Source organism: Misgurnus anguillicaudatus, chromosome 15 (genome assembly GCF_027580225.2).
Source record: "Misgurnus anguillicaudatus chromosome 15, ASM2758022v2, whole genome shotgun sequence".
NCBI lineage: Eukaryota > Metazoa > Chordata > Actinopteri > Cypriniformes > Cobitidae > Misgurnus > Misgurnus anguillicaudatus.
The window spans coordinates 10,862,610-10,879,339 of NC_073351.2; the positions used below are offsets into that span (position 1 = coordinate 10,862,610).

Consider the following 16,730-nt stretch of genomic DNA (forward strand, 5'->3'; position numbering starts at 1 on the left):
TTACATGACGCACTGAACACGAGTCACATACATGTTGTGACAAGCCTCTTATCGTGCGCCCTCGAAAAAGAAGTCACCGGGCGCCACTGTTTACAACGCTTGATCGGGCTGCCTCCAGCATGACAGCTGCATAAGCCAATATTGCGTGCTTTTATAGCTGAAACAAGACACTCGCAAACATGACATGAAAGAGGAATATCAAGAAATAATATTGATTTGGTCAACTTTGGCAACAGAACAAGTGCTTTTATAATGTGTTATCCAAGAACTACAACATTTGTTTTTCTCAACTCACGTTTGATCTCGCGTTTCTGTGAGATCTTGCATCACTTTGAAATTGTTACTACAGTCATTACGTGTATGTGTGATCTGAGGTTTATGCTGTTAAAAATCTACTGACACCATATGTCTGTGGTCTCCTATGGATTTAAAAATCGTTTAGGAGGAAAAATCATCCAGTGTGTCTCAGGCCTTATATTGTGTTTAATATAGGGCATGCATTGTAAATTTCCCTAAAGGAGGCTATATCCTACAATTAATGCTTACTTTTTTGACAAATAAACACTTTGTGAAATGAAAGTAAATGTAACATAGAAAAGCAAGGCAGTAGTGGGTGACCAGTTCATTCCCCAGAATCTTGGTGGGCTGTATGGATTCCTAAGGGAACTTTCAGTAATGCACAGCTGAGTCATAACTCTTCTTAAAGTATTGTTTGGCTTACGATAGGGAATTCTGTCTCTCTCTCTCTCTCTCTCTCTCTCTCTCTCTCTCTGTATCGCTCACAGACATGTTATTATGGCTTTGTAGGATTTTTGAAAAACCATGAGACATTGAGAGATAGAAGCTGATTGGTTTGCTAGCTGGGACGAGAGAAAGATTAGCCAGGTTTTAAACCTCAAAGAGACAACTAAAGCATGTGAGGAGATATTAAGTGCAAAGAGAGGGATTGAGTGATGAAGGGAGAGAGCTGTGGTTTTGAAGATTAGCCCCCCTAATGCACAAAGTATCAGACATGGGGACAGACTTTATGAATGATATCCCATGATCCCTTGCACCAATGCAACTGGAGAGAAATTCTTAATGGCTGTCAGTTTTCCTCAGGTGGCTTAAAGATGGAAAGAAACATTTCAGATGATGTTGATCACTGATCAGACAGTTGGCCAGACTTAGAGCACATTTACACAAAAATGTTTGCATACACACCGCTCATGTTCACAAAATACTTGCAAGACACTAACTTAACCCTAAACTCTGATTACACATGAGATTGAGTATCTGGCAAACGTCTCTTTTATCATAAACCCTTTAAACGCGTGTGCAGCAGGCTATATTTGAAACAGTGGCGTCTGGTGACTTCTTTTTTGGAGGGCGCTTGATGCAAAGTTTGTCACAACATGTATGTAGCCCGTCATGTGTGTGGTTCCTTATTTCAAAATATGTGTTCTGCGCATCGAGCCATCCTATGTGCATCATGTGTCTTTTCAAAATAAGGGTTTATGATAAAAGAGACGCTCGCCAGATACTCGCATAATCACATGCCGCCACTAACGAAACACTACATGCCTGTGCATGCATTCTTTTAGAGCAATAAATACGACCAATAAAAATTGCGAAAGCATAGAGAAATTTTGTTTAGATGGACAATAATGTAGGTTTTATAAACATGGACAATAAGGGGCAAAAATTGTAAACTTGGTCAATGCGGTCCCATACTGCAAAAAATATATTTTTTAAAATATACAAAAAATGGTCAAAAAATATATGTGAAATATATTTTAAAATATGTTTATAAAAATTTATTTTTCACTGATATATTTTGTGGCCATTTTTGTATATTTAAAAATAAATATATATTAAAGCATTTGTATTCACATTGAATTGAAAGATTAAATAAAAATATATTTTTTATAGATAATTAAATAAAATATATTATATATTCAACTGCAAAAATATATCAATTTTATATTTTGGCCAGGAAAAAAATATTTATATAAATATAGATATATAGATATAGATTCAAACTAAATGAAATATATTAAATAAGCTTTATTTTCTACAAAATGTATTTTGCATATACTTAAAAGACATTTTTTGGCCAAAGAAATTTATTTTTGCCATATGTGGTATCTTGAGTAGCACAAACACATTCCTGTATGCCGCCATTGTTGTTGTGGTTGTTAAGGACTCCCCTACTGAAAAACCCAGCTAAGACCAGCATAAGCTGGTAGCTGGTTTAAGGTGGTTTACGCTGGTCCTCCCAGCCTGACAAAGCTGGTCTTGCTAGTGGGCCAGCTGGTCTTCCAGCCTGACCAGCTAAGTCCAGCTAGACCAGCTTAAAAAGTGACCAAAACACAGCTAGACCAGCTTGCTACACCAGCAAAACCAGCTTCCTACACCAGCAAAACCAGCCAAAACCAAGCTGGAGACCAGCTAAAACCAGCTCACCAGCTTATGCTGGTCTTAGCTGGGTTTTTCAGTAGGGTCATGCATGCCTGTAGACTGCTCATGCACATGCCTCCACCGTTTTAACAGAATCCAGTTTTGATCGTTAACAAATAAACAATAGCGGTGTAATTTTTTTTCGAAAATTTTGTTTCTTAAACGTTGCATTTTCATGACCTCATTACGCTGTTGTCCTGTTAACAATGTGTAAAAATGTCATGTATTTGTTTTTGGCAATGTTAGTGTTGTTTTGCCTAAAGCCAGTACCCAACAGGTCTGTGTACAGGAATTCAAATCATTTGATGCTATTGGTCCATCATACATTGAAGCTCGGTTCCAAGAGCATTCTAAGGCATCCTAGCTATCTTAGAACATCATAAGTGACTGAATTTAATAAGCAGAAATTATCGTACATTACGTTACACATAACTTTATGTATAAACACATTTCAGTGCATTCTGGGATTGCCATGTCCCCAAAGGATAATGCAGGGATGCTTTAAATTTCAGCAAATGTTGCTGCCTATTATGCCTTGCTGCATAGGTAGTTAACACACTATGTTTGAAACAACCCTGAAGAAACATATAAGACACTTAAGTGCGTTGTCAATGTGGGTCCACACCCTTGACTACAGTCATTGTAGTGATTTGTGATTGGCACTAAGCTAGACCCTAGAAATCCAGAACTGCCCATGTATTGATTTGTACTTCAATCAGCAAGATCTGCGTTGTAATTATATTCACCATGACAAAGTCCCTCATTTTAAAGGGCAATGCCACTCTAATTGTGGGCCGTCTACACAGAGATTATCATACTGGGATGCAGTGAAGCTCTGGGTTATCCACCTGTCCTGCACAGCACCCAACATATGCATGACAAAGCCAAAGATTAATATGTTAAATATTCATCAAAGTGGCCATGGCAGACGCTTTTATTCAAAGTGACTTACTGGAACAATCCCTCTGTAATAACCTGGGATTAAGTGTCTTTCTCAGTGCACAATGTGTTAGTGTAGCTCGTCTAGCTGAATTAGTAGAGCATTGTGTTGGCAGCACAAAGGTTAGAGGTTTGATTCAAAGATATTGAAAATAAGACTCCACTATTATTATGAACAGGGCACAATGTAATGCTCAATATGGCCCGCCTTCTAGTTATGAAAGACCAATCATCAGTCTATAAAGGCGATTTTCTGGGGGGAGGCACTCGGTACACTCACATGAGGCACTTGCCAACCTGTACATATACGTTGTAGCTTAAATGCTGTATTTTTTGCACATTTTGAGTAGGGCTGTCACAATGATTAAATAATCGTCTCATCGCGATTGTTTGACCTAATCGCAATGATTTCAGATCACCGCAATGATTGCACATCTCTTTAAAAAACACAAGAGGGAGCTGCAGCACCTGTATAAATGAGACAGTATCAGATTAATTTTAAATATATGTTATGTGTATTGATAACTACTGCCAGGTAAACGTTGCAAAGATTTATTTAAATAATCACAACAATGTGTGAAAATTATTTTATGAACAACCAAAAAAATGTATGAGAATTAAATGTCAAAGCAACAAAACAGACAATTAATCGTCATAATTGCCAAAGCCCTTAAACAGGCAATTAATCGCCATAACAACAATCTATTAGGCAATTAACAGTCAGTCAAATTTCATAATCGTGACAGCCCTAATTTTGAGCATAAGACACACATTTTTTTTTACAAAAATCTATTGTTTACCCTTAACTGGCACGCCCTCCCCCTCTGTGCGGCCCGTGTCTGCTGTCAAAAATATAACATAATCCAGCCCACAGAAAGACTTTTATTTATTTAGTTTCATATTTGTTTATTTACAGGTCTAAAATATGTGTTAATGCTCCTATTTTTTTAAGTGATTAAGTGGTTGTGCGTCTTGCGTTGCTATGCAACCACGAGCCGCGTTCTCCGTGACGCAAGGATAACGGAATTAAAATTTTGTTTTTTATGTTAAAATAGTTATGCGGCCCTCCAATGAGATGTCAATCTCAGAAATGGCCCCAAGCCAGTTTGAGTTTGAGACCCCTGCTGTGGACTGAACATGTAATACGCATTCACATGCCTCCACCATTTTAACAGAATCCCGTTTTGGTTATTTACACGAAAACAATAAGGGTGTCATTTTTTTTCTTCGAAAGTTTAGTTTGAGCATAAGACACAATTTTTTTTTACAGAAATCTGTTAACTGGCACTGTCCCATGAGCGGGACAACTGAAGTAACTTCAATATTTTGCATGTACATTTTAATCTATCTTAAAGGGAAATTCCGCCTTGAAATGATCCTAGGGTTAATAACAAACGTGTACCGAGTTCGACCGTTCACTGGAGTTTGTTTTCATGCTAGTCTAACGTGACCAGTGTTATTGCTAAACGCAAATTAGCATGTTATGGTAGCCTTCGGGGCATCAGTGCATTAAAAACGAAATCGCTATGTCTATACTACTAATAATGCTCAAAATAACCCCACACTTACACTGTAGCACAATGAGGGTCTCTATATGTAAACCGAAGCGTTGAGAACTTTGCAAGTGTACAGGCAGTTTATTAAAAATAAACACTTACCGTTCACGTCTGGATCACATATCCATGCGGGCGCCATCTTGGGAAAACGAAACTCTCGCGTGAAACGTTGTTGCCCTGAACAGGTGTTGTGCTTTCACACGAGAGTTCAGTTTTCCCAAGATGGCGCCCGCATGGATATGTGATCCAGACGTGAACGGTAAGTGTTTATTTTTAATAAACTGCCTGTACACTTGCGGGGTTCTCGATGCTTCGGTTTGCATGTGGAGACCCTCATTGTGCTGCAGTGTGGGTGTGGGGTTATTTTGAGCATTGTTGGTGGTGTGGACGTAGCGATTTCGTTTTTGATGCGCTGATGCCCCGAGGGCTGCCATGGCATGCTGGTTTGCGTTTGGCAGTGGCGCTGGTCGCGTTGGACTAGCATGGGGGCGGACTCCGGTGAGCGGTCGAGCTCGGTGCACGTTTGTTGTTGACCCTGGGATCATTTCAAGGCGGAATTTCCCTTTAAGGTCTAAGAATGTAGTTTTCATATTTCAAAACATGTATTAATAATAATGCAGTGACAGTAATTTATTAATTTGTGACAAGAGTATGCAGCAAACTTTTGACACCTAGTGGCCGTTGTTGGTAAACCACTAAAAGTGTGACACAAACCTATTTTTATGTACTTTATTGCATTATTTTTATTTATTATAATAAATGTAAACTGATATAACAATGTTTTATTTAATATTTTCACCTCCAGACACTTCAGTGAAAAACTTTAAAGTGACTTCTTTAAAACAAGACCAATATTAGGCTTGTTCACCCCAGTTTAATTTGAATTAATTTGAAGATGTACATCACCTTTTTACCCCCCCCCCCAACACTCAAAAAATGGCTGTGCCTGTTAAAGGCGGGGTGCATGAACTCTGAAAGCCAATGTTGATATGTGAAATCACCTAAATAAATACGCCCCTACCCCAACAGAATGTGGACCTTCTTTTGATAGACCCGCCCCACACATACGCAACCCAGGTAACAATGCCGTGTTTTGGTACTCGGCCTGACTCCCTTTTTCAAAATGTTTTTCAACAATCATGCACCCCGCATTTAATGTTAATTGTGGTTTGAACATGTAATTTTAGAGAAATCTGTCTTTCCCCATTCAAGAAGGTGGGACTTTATTCTTGCATGACTGAAATAACTGCCAAGAGGTGTTTCAAACATGGCCGCCTTGTGGCGTGACTACCTTATAGGTACTTTGTTTGATTTCTAGGAACCAAACCAGGTATTCGAAGAAATCGTACGACAAATGCCTTAACTGTTTGTCTCAGCATAATATACTCAGATAGAAGGAAATATTTTAGCATCCATAAAGCTTTAAGACCTTAGTAACAGGTTACCCAGTGCAACCCTGACATTTACCCACACCAAACCTCCTTTCTCTAAAACACATGCGCTTGCATTTTGTTCAAAATAAGGTTGAAAGTGTGTATGGAGGTATGTTGGCTATTACAGGACTGCTGATGTCCTTTCATGCATTCATGGAACTTTGATATAGGTTGATAAGTGGATTTTCAGATAAGAGGGCGTATGGACTGTTTATTCATCCTGATCAATACTGGAGTGCACTAAAAGGGGCTCACTGGTTTAATGTGTATGGCCCTACTGCAGATGAGATGAGTATGTAGGCTATAAAAGCCACTGGGGTCTGAGTGTTGTGTATAGTATTTCAATCCCCTCCACTCAGCCAAGCACAGTAATTTCTGTTTTACTAGTGCACCTGTCCCCGTCGAGCAGGACTGCAGGGTCTTGTTGCTTGTTCAACAAAAGATCCCTATGAAAGCCGTCCAGATAGCCTTCATGACCCCTCGCTCTGCATCTTCTACTCTCTCTCTCTCTCGCTTCTTTTGTTTCTTCTTTTACTTTCTCTCTCGTTTAATGGATGCTTTGGGTGGAGGGCTGTCACCTTTTAAAAGCCAAGCATTTTAACATTCCTCAATAAAGTGACTATTAAAAGGCACCTTCAACAAAAGCCGTAAAACACATGCATTTCCTGCTTGGAAAGTTGGCCAGATTCGGCTGAGGCAGCAGTTTAGCATTTGAGTAGAGAGTTTGCCAATGTCTATTACAGGAAGAAAGCAAGAATAGACTGGTTTTTGTAATATAAGACAAAAAAGTGAAAAGTGAGAGCAAACGCCCAATGTGACCTCACATCCAAAGCATTTGAGCCTTTCTACTCCCACATGCAGTAGAGACGAGCCCCGAGGTGATGTTGTTTTATCCTTGCTCTCGCTCTGTTCAGAGAATATTAATAAGCAGCAGATAAGAGATTTATGTGTTGATGATCAGATCTCTAGCTATGAAAGAATCAGGTGTCACCTTACCTGTGCCAATACAAGATGAGGAGGAGGGGGGGGGGGTGCCGCCTATCAGGTTTTTGAATCAGGTGCGACACCTATTTGATTTCTGTTAAGATGCGTTTTACGGAAAAACAAATTCCATAAACTTTGGATTGTTGAAATATTAGGGATTTTTATAAAGTAATTCACGCATCAATGGCACTGCCAAATAGGATTTCAAAAATAATGACTTTTCAGACAGGTAGTCTTGCCCTTTGGGATGCTCAAACAAACAACATTTTGTTAAAGCCACAATACGAATGGCTTACTAACAGCTGGGATAGAAGTGAAATCTTTAACATGGAAAATTGCAAACATCATCTTTGGTAAAAAAATAAAAATAATTTTCTTTACATTTTAATAGTCAGCTTTTCTTGAGATGTGTTTTTGAGTAGCATACATTATTATATAAAGATTTTTTTTTAATAAAATAAAATTCTTATCATGTCACAGTCTTGTTTAAGAGACCCTGAATAATACAGACAACCCTGTCAATATTCCAACACTCACACTGCAAAAAATGATTTTCAAAAAAAAAAATTCTTAGTGTTTTTGTCTTGTTTTCAGTAAAAATATCTAAAAATTCTTAAATTAAGATGCTTTTTCTTGATGAGCAAAACGACCCAAGAAATTAAGTCTAGTTTTAGACCAATTTTGTGCATAAAACAAACAAAAAAATCAGCCAATGGGGTAAGCAATTTTTTTCTTGATTTTTTCTTGAATTTAGTGTTTAAGAAGAATGTTCGAGATTTTTTGCTTACCCCATTGGCTGATTTTTTTTTTTTTGCTTGTTTTGTGCACAAAATCACTTAAATTTGATATTTTTGGTCTAAAAACTAGACTTATTTTCTTGGGTCGTTTTGTTCATCAAGAAAAAGCATCTTCATTTAAAAATTTTAGATATTTTTACTAAAAACAAAACAAAAATACTAAGAATTTTTTTTTCTTAAAAATCATTTTTTGTAGTGCATATGCTGTCATATTTTTAAAGGGGGTCATATGATGCGATTTGATGTTTTCCTTTATCTTTGGAGTGTTAAAAGATGTTTGTACATATTGAAGATCCGTAAAGTCTTAAAAAGATTAAAGTCACAAACCCCAATTTTTTTTTTTTAAAGTAAAGGCTCATCCACGCCTGCCTAAAACACCTGATTCAAACATGCCCCCAAATATCTATATCACTGTGTGGGAAGATTTGCATAACACCACCCAAGTGTACAGTATATGCAAAGAAAGAAGTTGTAAGAAGGTGTAAGTTTTATTTTCGCTGTAGCATTGTTGCCGATGCCACCATGTCATGGAGACGCTGCGTTTTGGTAAGTGGCGTAACATTTCCGCCACACGCTAGATGTATTCGGCCAATCACAATGCACTGGATAGCTAATAACAGCACATCACACACTCTTCAGAACAATGAGCTTTGTACAAATCAACGCGCTTCAGAACGGTGGGACATAGAGGAGCAACAATAATGCATGGTATGTGGAAACGAATGCGTGTTTTGAACCTTAAACCATGTAAACACATTGCATTACACCAAATACACAAAATAATGTAATTTTTAGCAACGTCATATGACCCCTTTAATGACATTCCACCATCTATGACTGCTTTCATGGTGAGAACTTGTTAATCTCATTGACTTTATGGACGATGCATTTCAATAAACTTCCAATGTAGAACATAAAGCCAAAATAAAATTAAAAATAGACACATCTTGCACAGATGATGTCATTTGGAGCCAGGGTCTGCGCAGTAGTGATCTTATAGTGGTTTTAAGGTCCCACCCATAAAACCAAACTTACTAGAAAAACGAACTCCTGAACACCAATGTGATAAGAAATAACTAAAATAACAGACCATCTATGTGAAAATTTTATTTAAAGAATAATTAGATTTTTAGGTTTGGTTCACGTCCAATTTGGTTACTTGTAGAGGGCGGGTTTATGACCTTCACTGCAGTCTGTCACTTGTGCGCGATTTCACTTTTCATTATGTGTCTGGCACACCTGGTTAATATACATACAAGTAAATCTATACACATGTCAGGGGAGTGACACTTTGACATCTCCAATCCATTTTTACGTGTACGCGGGGGGTCTGCTACAAGTCCGTGTGACGTAATTTTCACAGAAGAGTGCACGCGTACTGTATGCTGTGTGTATGACCGTGCATGTACGTTCGCGCACACGTATAAACAGACTACACACGTTCTTAAGCCGAGGTTCAAACAAGTGATTTTCTTGCAGTAAGGCAACAGTGCTATCCACTGAGCTACTGTGCTGCTCCACTAACTGTTGGTTTATAATAAGAGCACATAGGAGTATTTGTTGGAGGGGTGCTCTAAGGACACAGATTGCTGGCAGAAGTTAAAAGACTAACTGCCAGGGGTCACGTAGTGAGAACCTGAGCATTTTGAATTACGACCAACTGACCTTTAATGCTGGACGTGCAGCACCGGGATGCCTGTGATGTCTGTGAGCTCAGGAGTGAAGGAGGCAGAAAGATTTCAATGTAATTAGGTGTGCAGCCAGAGAGATCTGTCCATTCGCATCTTCAGGCTCTTCACGCAGATAAAGCTGGCAAGAGCAGAAATCGCTCAGTTTTTGCAGAGCGCAGCTGCTATATGTCCCTGCCTGTAATAATTCAGATTTAACTGCTGTTGTCAGGATGCTCTGGGACTAGAATCACGTTCTGCGTGCTTAGTGTAAAATTTTTGGGGGGTCAAGATTGGGTTGGTTAACCCTGCTGGTGCCATAACTACTTTAAACGCATATTTTAAAAGTAACGTATAAATTGCAATTATATAGTACAGGTTTTACTCTACTACAGATTTGCCATCACATTGACTTGTCACATTGCATTTATGTCTTAGGGGATTGACTAAATTACTAAAATCGATGATCAAAACAACGCACACTTCTGCATAATTTTTTTTTAAGCAAATGCATTCGGAAACAATGAATGTCACGTTATTGAACCGTAGAGAGATTTGATGGATGATGATGTAGATAACAAATGAATGAAGGAGTCATGTTGCATCATGGGTCAATAATGAGTGAGTTATTTTGTTACGTACGACTAAGTCAGTCAGCAGATTTTCTCGGTTAACTTCTTTTTTAAGTTCCTGTCAGTCTATATTTCGTCAGAGTAATTAAGATATTTTTATTTTTTTGGTGATGATGCTGTTGATGCACTCCAAGAATATCTGCCTGATCTGGGGGTTAATTCATACAACCCATTACTAAAGGTTAACTATTCATCTGCAGGCATGTGCTCTGTTTATAGGGGTCGAAACTGTTAATTTTTGCATTATTGTAAACTCACGGGCTCTGACTTGGAATGAAAAGAGTTACTGCGCACTTTGTATTTTGGGCTTTTTCCCACTAGCCAGACACACAAGGTTGTGTATTTTTTGCAGCCGTGGTAATTGTTTGTTTGTTTGTGTCCGGTAACAAGCGGTGGAGTGCTCAGAAAGGCCTTGAGTGTAAGAGAGCCACATAGAAGATCACAAACAAACAAACAAAGGCAAAGTCGGGCGATGGAGGACGTTATTTATCAAACAGAAGTCCAACGGTGGCCACACAGCGACAACAAAACAAAGTGTGACAAAAACTAAAAACCACAATGTACGCAAATAAAACATTGATCACAGTCATACTGACCACTTTAAGCAAACGTTTTTGGCACACTCTACAATAAGGTTGTATTATAAAAAATAAGTAAATGCAATAGCTAACATGAACTAACAGGGAGAAATATAGTTTTTAGCATCTGTTTACCTAACATTAAAGGGACACTCAACTTTTTTTTGAAAATAGGCTTATTTTCCAGCTCCCCTAGAGTTAAACATTTGACTTTTACCGTTTTGGAATCTATTCAGCTGATCTGCGGGTCTGGCGGTACCACTTTTAGCATAATCCATTGAATTCGATTAGACCATTAGCATCGCGCTCAAAAATAAGAGTTCACGCTCAATAGTTTCGATAGTTTTCCTATTTAAAACTTGACTCTTCTGTAGTTACATCGTGTACTAAGACAGATGGAAAATTAAAAGTTTCAATATGGCTAGGAACTATACTCTCATTCTGGCATAATAATCAAGGACTTTGCTGCCGTACCATGGCTGCAACAGGCGCAATGATATTACGTAGTGCCTAAAAATAGTCCCCTGCTGTTGAAAGTAACCAAGGGGACTATTTTTGGGCCCTGCATAATATCATTGCTTATAATATCATAGATTAATTAATGCTGTAGAAGTATCGTTCATTGTTAGTTCATGTTAGCTAATGCATTAAAGTGTTTGGACAAAAATGTGCATTGACAGCGTGTGAACACAACATCCCTACAATGAAAAAATATCCACCCTGTATATCTTTTTTAATCCTTATTAAACCAAAGCAATCTCATTAGACATGCTGTTTTAATTCTCTTGTTGATGTGATGTCACACAAACAAAGCTCCGCCCACGGCCACTGACTAAATGGTTCATTTCACCCAAAAGCTTTTCTGAATGTGTTTGTTTGCATGTTGTAGCACTAATGCTGCTAAATATACTATTGTCTCAGAATGTATTGATGGAAATCAGATCTATTTTAACCAAAAGCAGTAGCTCATTTGCATTTAAAGGACAAGTTCGGTATTTTACACTTAAAGCCCTGTTTTCAGATTGCATATGATGAAATAGAACGGTTTTGACTGAAATTTGGACATATGATGCTGGCCCGAGAATTTTCGGTTTCTGTTGTATCAACCCACCACCTCTGGCTGCATAGGTGCACTGGAACAATCCTTCCTAAAATGCATTAAACTTTCGTTTACAAAGACGTGAAACTCAGCGAGTGGTCAGGGGTGTTCACTGATATGCTCACACAAAAATCGCTGCAAAAGATGCTTTCCAACAGTTGTTTTAGCATTTGTTGTAAACTTGTCGACCTATTTTTCCAAACGCCTCACACCTGTATATTCTTTTGTTGAGAGCTTGAATAATAGACACTCCAGCCCAGTTGGTGGCGATAATCCGCCTTTGCCAATTGCAAGAATACAAACAACTCCATTTCCATTTCTGGCGGATGAGTAATACCGTACCTCACAGCACATCTAATACAAGTCAATGGAGTTGTACAAAAACTACAATAAAACCTGTTGGAAAGCATCTTTTACAGCGATTTTTGTGTGAGCATATCAGTGAACACCCCTGACCACTCGGTGAGTTTCACGTCTTTGTAAATGAAAGTTTAATGCATTTTAGGAAGGATTGTTCCAGTGCACCTATGCAGCCATTGTAGAGGTGGGAGGTGATACAACAAACACCAGAAAATTTTCGGGCCAGCATCATATGTCGAACTTTCAGTCAAACCGCTCTATTTCATCATAAAGAATCCGATGAAACAGGGCTTCAAGTGTAAAATACCGAACTTGTCCTTTAAATGTACAGACACTTTTTTGATTCCACCCAAATAGAGGCATTTTAGACGTGCTCTGCCAAATGATATGTGGGGTATTTTGAGCTGAAACTTCATCAGACACATTCCAGGCACACCTGAGACTTGACTTATATTACATCTTGTAAAAATGGGCATAATATGTACAATTTAACTAATGTTACAATTAAACAATACAACCATGTCGAGTTGTACCACGTTTTGCTGTACTATATAGGCAAAATAAAAAATAAACCATTAGTTTATCTAAAAATGATGGTTGATTCAAATGCAAAATACTACAAATTTTGTGTGAATTAAATCTGAGGCCTATGTGAGGAAAATTTTCAGTGCAGTTTATGCTAAAATGTTAATACTTTATGAAACAGGGCCTAAGAAAGTCACACATAAGGGCAAATAACCAAATAAAACATTTTTTTTCATTTCCTTTAAGAACATTCATGGTTTCTGTGCTAGTAATTTACGCTTAAATTAATTTATTTTGCCAAGAAACTTAATAATAGCCCTGCTTGCAACAGCACAGTAAAGCAAAATCACTGCACGACAGCAAAAACCGGCAAAGATCTCTACAATGCACAAATGAAGCGGCCACAGTCAGTGCCTGCAAAACTTCTCAGATCCCGGGGGCAAAAGGCAATAATCTCAAAAACGTCACCCTCACGTCTTAAGCTTCTCTCATTTAGTAAGCTGTTTCTCTCGCCCGCATCCAATCTTGTTTCCTGCAGGCGTATGTCTAATTATACGTAAGCGTGATTAATTAAGCTCATAATAAAACAAAGACGATTTTGTCTCTATTTCACGCTCTCGCTGTCTTTCTCTTTATTTTTTCTGTGGTTAATCTGTGTCTGCCGCGGAGATGAAGAGCCTCCCACCGCTTGCTCTTTAATTAAGAGTGCTGTAAACAACAATGGCTGTCGTGTAGCCCACCTCGCGTGAGGACAGACGCGAAAGTTGTGTGCGAAAGGGTACGAGTTGCAGAGGAGTCAGGAAAGTTTAGGCAGCGTTTGGTTTATAAACACATTATTTCCCCCAGGAGGCATGTGATACTTTTAATGCAGAGACAGTATTGCACAAACAGGGAAAACAACAGTGGATCAATATTTATTATTATACCAGTATCTGCATTGTCCAGTACTGACGCTTTTATTGGTCGGCTCAAATTCATGCCTTTAGAAACCTGGTACCTCTGAGGATTTACTGATGAATTATTAAACCCAAATGGGATTGAGACTTTTTAAAGTAATGTTTTGTGCAAAAGATGGAGCTGATGATATCATACAATTATGCAGAATATTTAAGCGGTGAAGTGTTTGTTTGTTTGTTTATATATTTATTTTATACTGATGAATATGTCTATGTACGCAAAAAGTGCAACAGCTTTTGGTAAGCCATGCATAGGTTTATTACCCTAAAAAATTTACAAACTTACACATAGCTTTATAACGGGCCTTGACTGTTTTGTGTTTTTTTTATGACAGTTACAGAAACATCCAACAAACAAATGATATACAATTTTTATTGTGTGGTATTCCCCAAAACATGCAAAGGACAATTTTTTTTATTTTAGTGAGAATAAACCAATATATAACGTCCCAGGCATGGTGTCTTGTCTTGGACCATGTGCTAGTCTGGTTCTCTCTAGAAACACATCTCATTCGATTAGATTTGAGGACTGTTGTATTATAACTAAAAAATGACCTTTCTCTCTCTTTCTCTTGATGTTTTATTTTAGAAGAGAGGATGCTGCAGGAGACTAGTGTTAGAGTAACCCCAACCTGATCGCTCCTCACCCGTCCGGTCCTCCACAATCCCATGATGCTCTGCCCGTGCCGAGGGAAGCTGAAGCTGCTGGTGGTTTCTCTCAGTTTCATCATCCTGTTCACCTGGCTCTACCTGCTCGTAGGGAACACAGAAAGTAAGTATCGACAAGCTTGCCGTCAGATCTTTGGATTTTGGGGGGAAATGAGCTCTGCGAGAAGAAGGCACATCCATTTTCTGATGCTAAATCTTAAAGAGTTTTTTATTTAAGATCGATGATATGAATGTTGAATCCTCTGATGGTTTTCATGCTCACAATGACAGTCAACTGATCTTCAGTCAGATCTAAGAAAGATAAGCGGCACTGAAGCGCTTTCGTGACTCTCTATCTCTCAAATGTTCAGCACCTCTTTTCCATCTGTAAGAAAACATTCCCACATACACACAAGCCTAATACATACATGTACAGCACACTAAAAGAGAGATAACAGAGCATAAACATCAGTATTCGCGAAACTAAAGATTAGTCATTTACTTTAAAATTGCCAGCTGTTGAGAGTGCGAAATGTAAAGTTTTTTCAGGCATGTTTAATGATAGAGGTTTTCATTTACTGTAAGATTTTATACATTCTGTCAAAAAACATCTGTTAACAAGTTGCATTGTGACATTTAAAGTTAATTTAGTCTATATTTATGTAAGAAATAAGGTACTCGAGGCAAGTGCTGTAAGTAACGGCTGAAGGGGTTGTTTAAAACGGTTACCAAACAATATTAAAGTAAAAAATAATCAATAAAAGCATTCCTTCTGCTAGAAAAAAATAGTCCCTGACCATGAATGTGTAATATGCATTAAGCTCAAATAAAAACCAACAAACTGATACGTGTGGTAATATAACAGAACCGTTGGGTGAAGCGGTCATAGCCGTGTTTTATTGTGAATAAAGCACAGCTATTGACCAATCAGAATCAAGGATTGGAACTTACCGTTTTATACATTAATACATATAAAATATTGTTACAGTCTTCAGGGAGGTAACCGTTTTTTGGCAGTGGTTATTAAACTGGGGGGGGGGCGTGAAATAGTGTCGGAGCATTTTATAAAATACATGAATATATCACAAATTCTGTGTAATTACACTAGAGCGGTCAACATTAACACGTTAATAACACATTAACGTAAATTCATTTTAACAACACAAATTTTATTAATGTGCGATTAACCCAAAGAGCAATTTCGCGTGAAACGCGTGAGTTAAAACATTTTTTCTTTGACGGAAAATCAGGAACTTGCTCTAGGAGTGACCTGATTACAGGAAGTGAGTGGAGTCGCAGAAGCCCCTCCCATGACGTGAATTTCTGCGTTAATGTCTCCATGACTAGATTTCATGCGCGTCTTCAACATTATCTCACGAATTTCCGTGGCATAGTCACGGAATTTTTTGCTCATTTTTCCGTGGCATTCTCACGGATCTCCGAATTTTTCTGTGGCCCTGCTACGGACTGTCTTTTTCCGTGGCATTCTCACGGATTGGTTACTCAACTGCTTTTTCTTATTTTTAAACCATTTTCACTTCGGTTTAGGGTTAGATTTGGTGTTTGCGTTAGTATGTCACTTTAACTATTGGTTTATACTATTTTTCTGCTTTATTCTTTTATATTTTCTAAACTTTAAACAATTGTCGCCTGGCGTTGAGGTTAGAGTTGGGTTTGGGTGAGGATGTCATTTAATGTAAATCTAACCCTAAACTGAAGCGAAAATGATTTAAAAATAAGAAAAAACAGTTGAGTAACCAATCCGTGAGAATGCCACGGAAAAAGACAGTCCGTAGCAGGGCCACCGAAAAATTCGGAGATCCGTGAGAATGCCACGGAAAAATGAGCAAAAAATTCCGTGACTATGCCACGAAAATTCGTGAGATCAGGTTGGCGGCTTTCACGTGCGTATGAAGCAAGTAAACTCAAAATGTTCAAGTGGCAAACTAGACACGAATTTGACGCCTCAACCACGGCTGGTGTGAACCCACAGTTAGACAGTAAATAATCGCCAAACGTCTAAAATTATCTTTATTTGTAGGTTTTCTGAGAGGTGTCCCGTCCTTAATGCTTAACTAATACACAAAGAATGTATGTCAGTTTTGGTTTTAAAACAT

The 16,730-nt window shown here is 38.2% G+C and overlaps 1 protein-coding gene across 7 annotated transcripts in view; it reads left to right on the forward strand.

Moving 5' to 3' along the window:
* The window catches only part of large2 (LARGE xylosyl- and glucuronyltransferase 2), a 179,905-nt gene that overhangs the window by 147,071 nt on the left and 16,104 nt on the right, over positions 1–16,730 (forward strand). For all 7 annotated transcript variants that reach the window (XM_055173781.2, XM_073853359.1, XM_055173776.2 and 4 more), the window contains one exon: positions 14,555–14,737. In XM_055173781.2, the coding sequence (XP_055029756.1) occupies positions 14,635–14,737 (103 nt within the window). In that variant the 5' untranslated portion in view covers positions 14,555–14,634. The remainder of the gene's footprint in view (positions 1–14,554; positions 14,738–16,730) is intronic.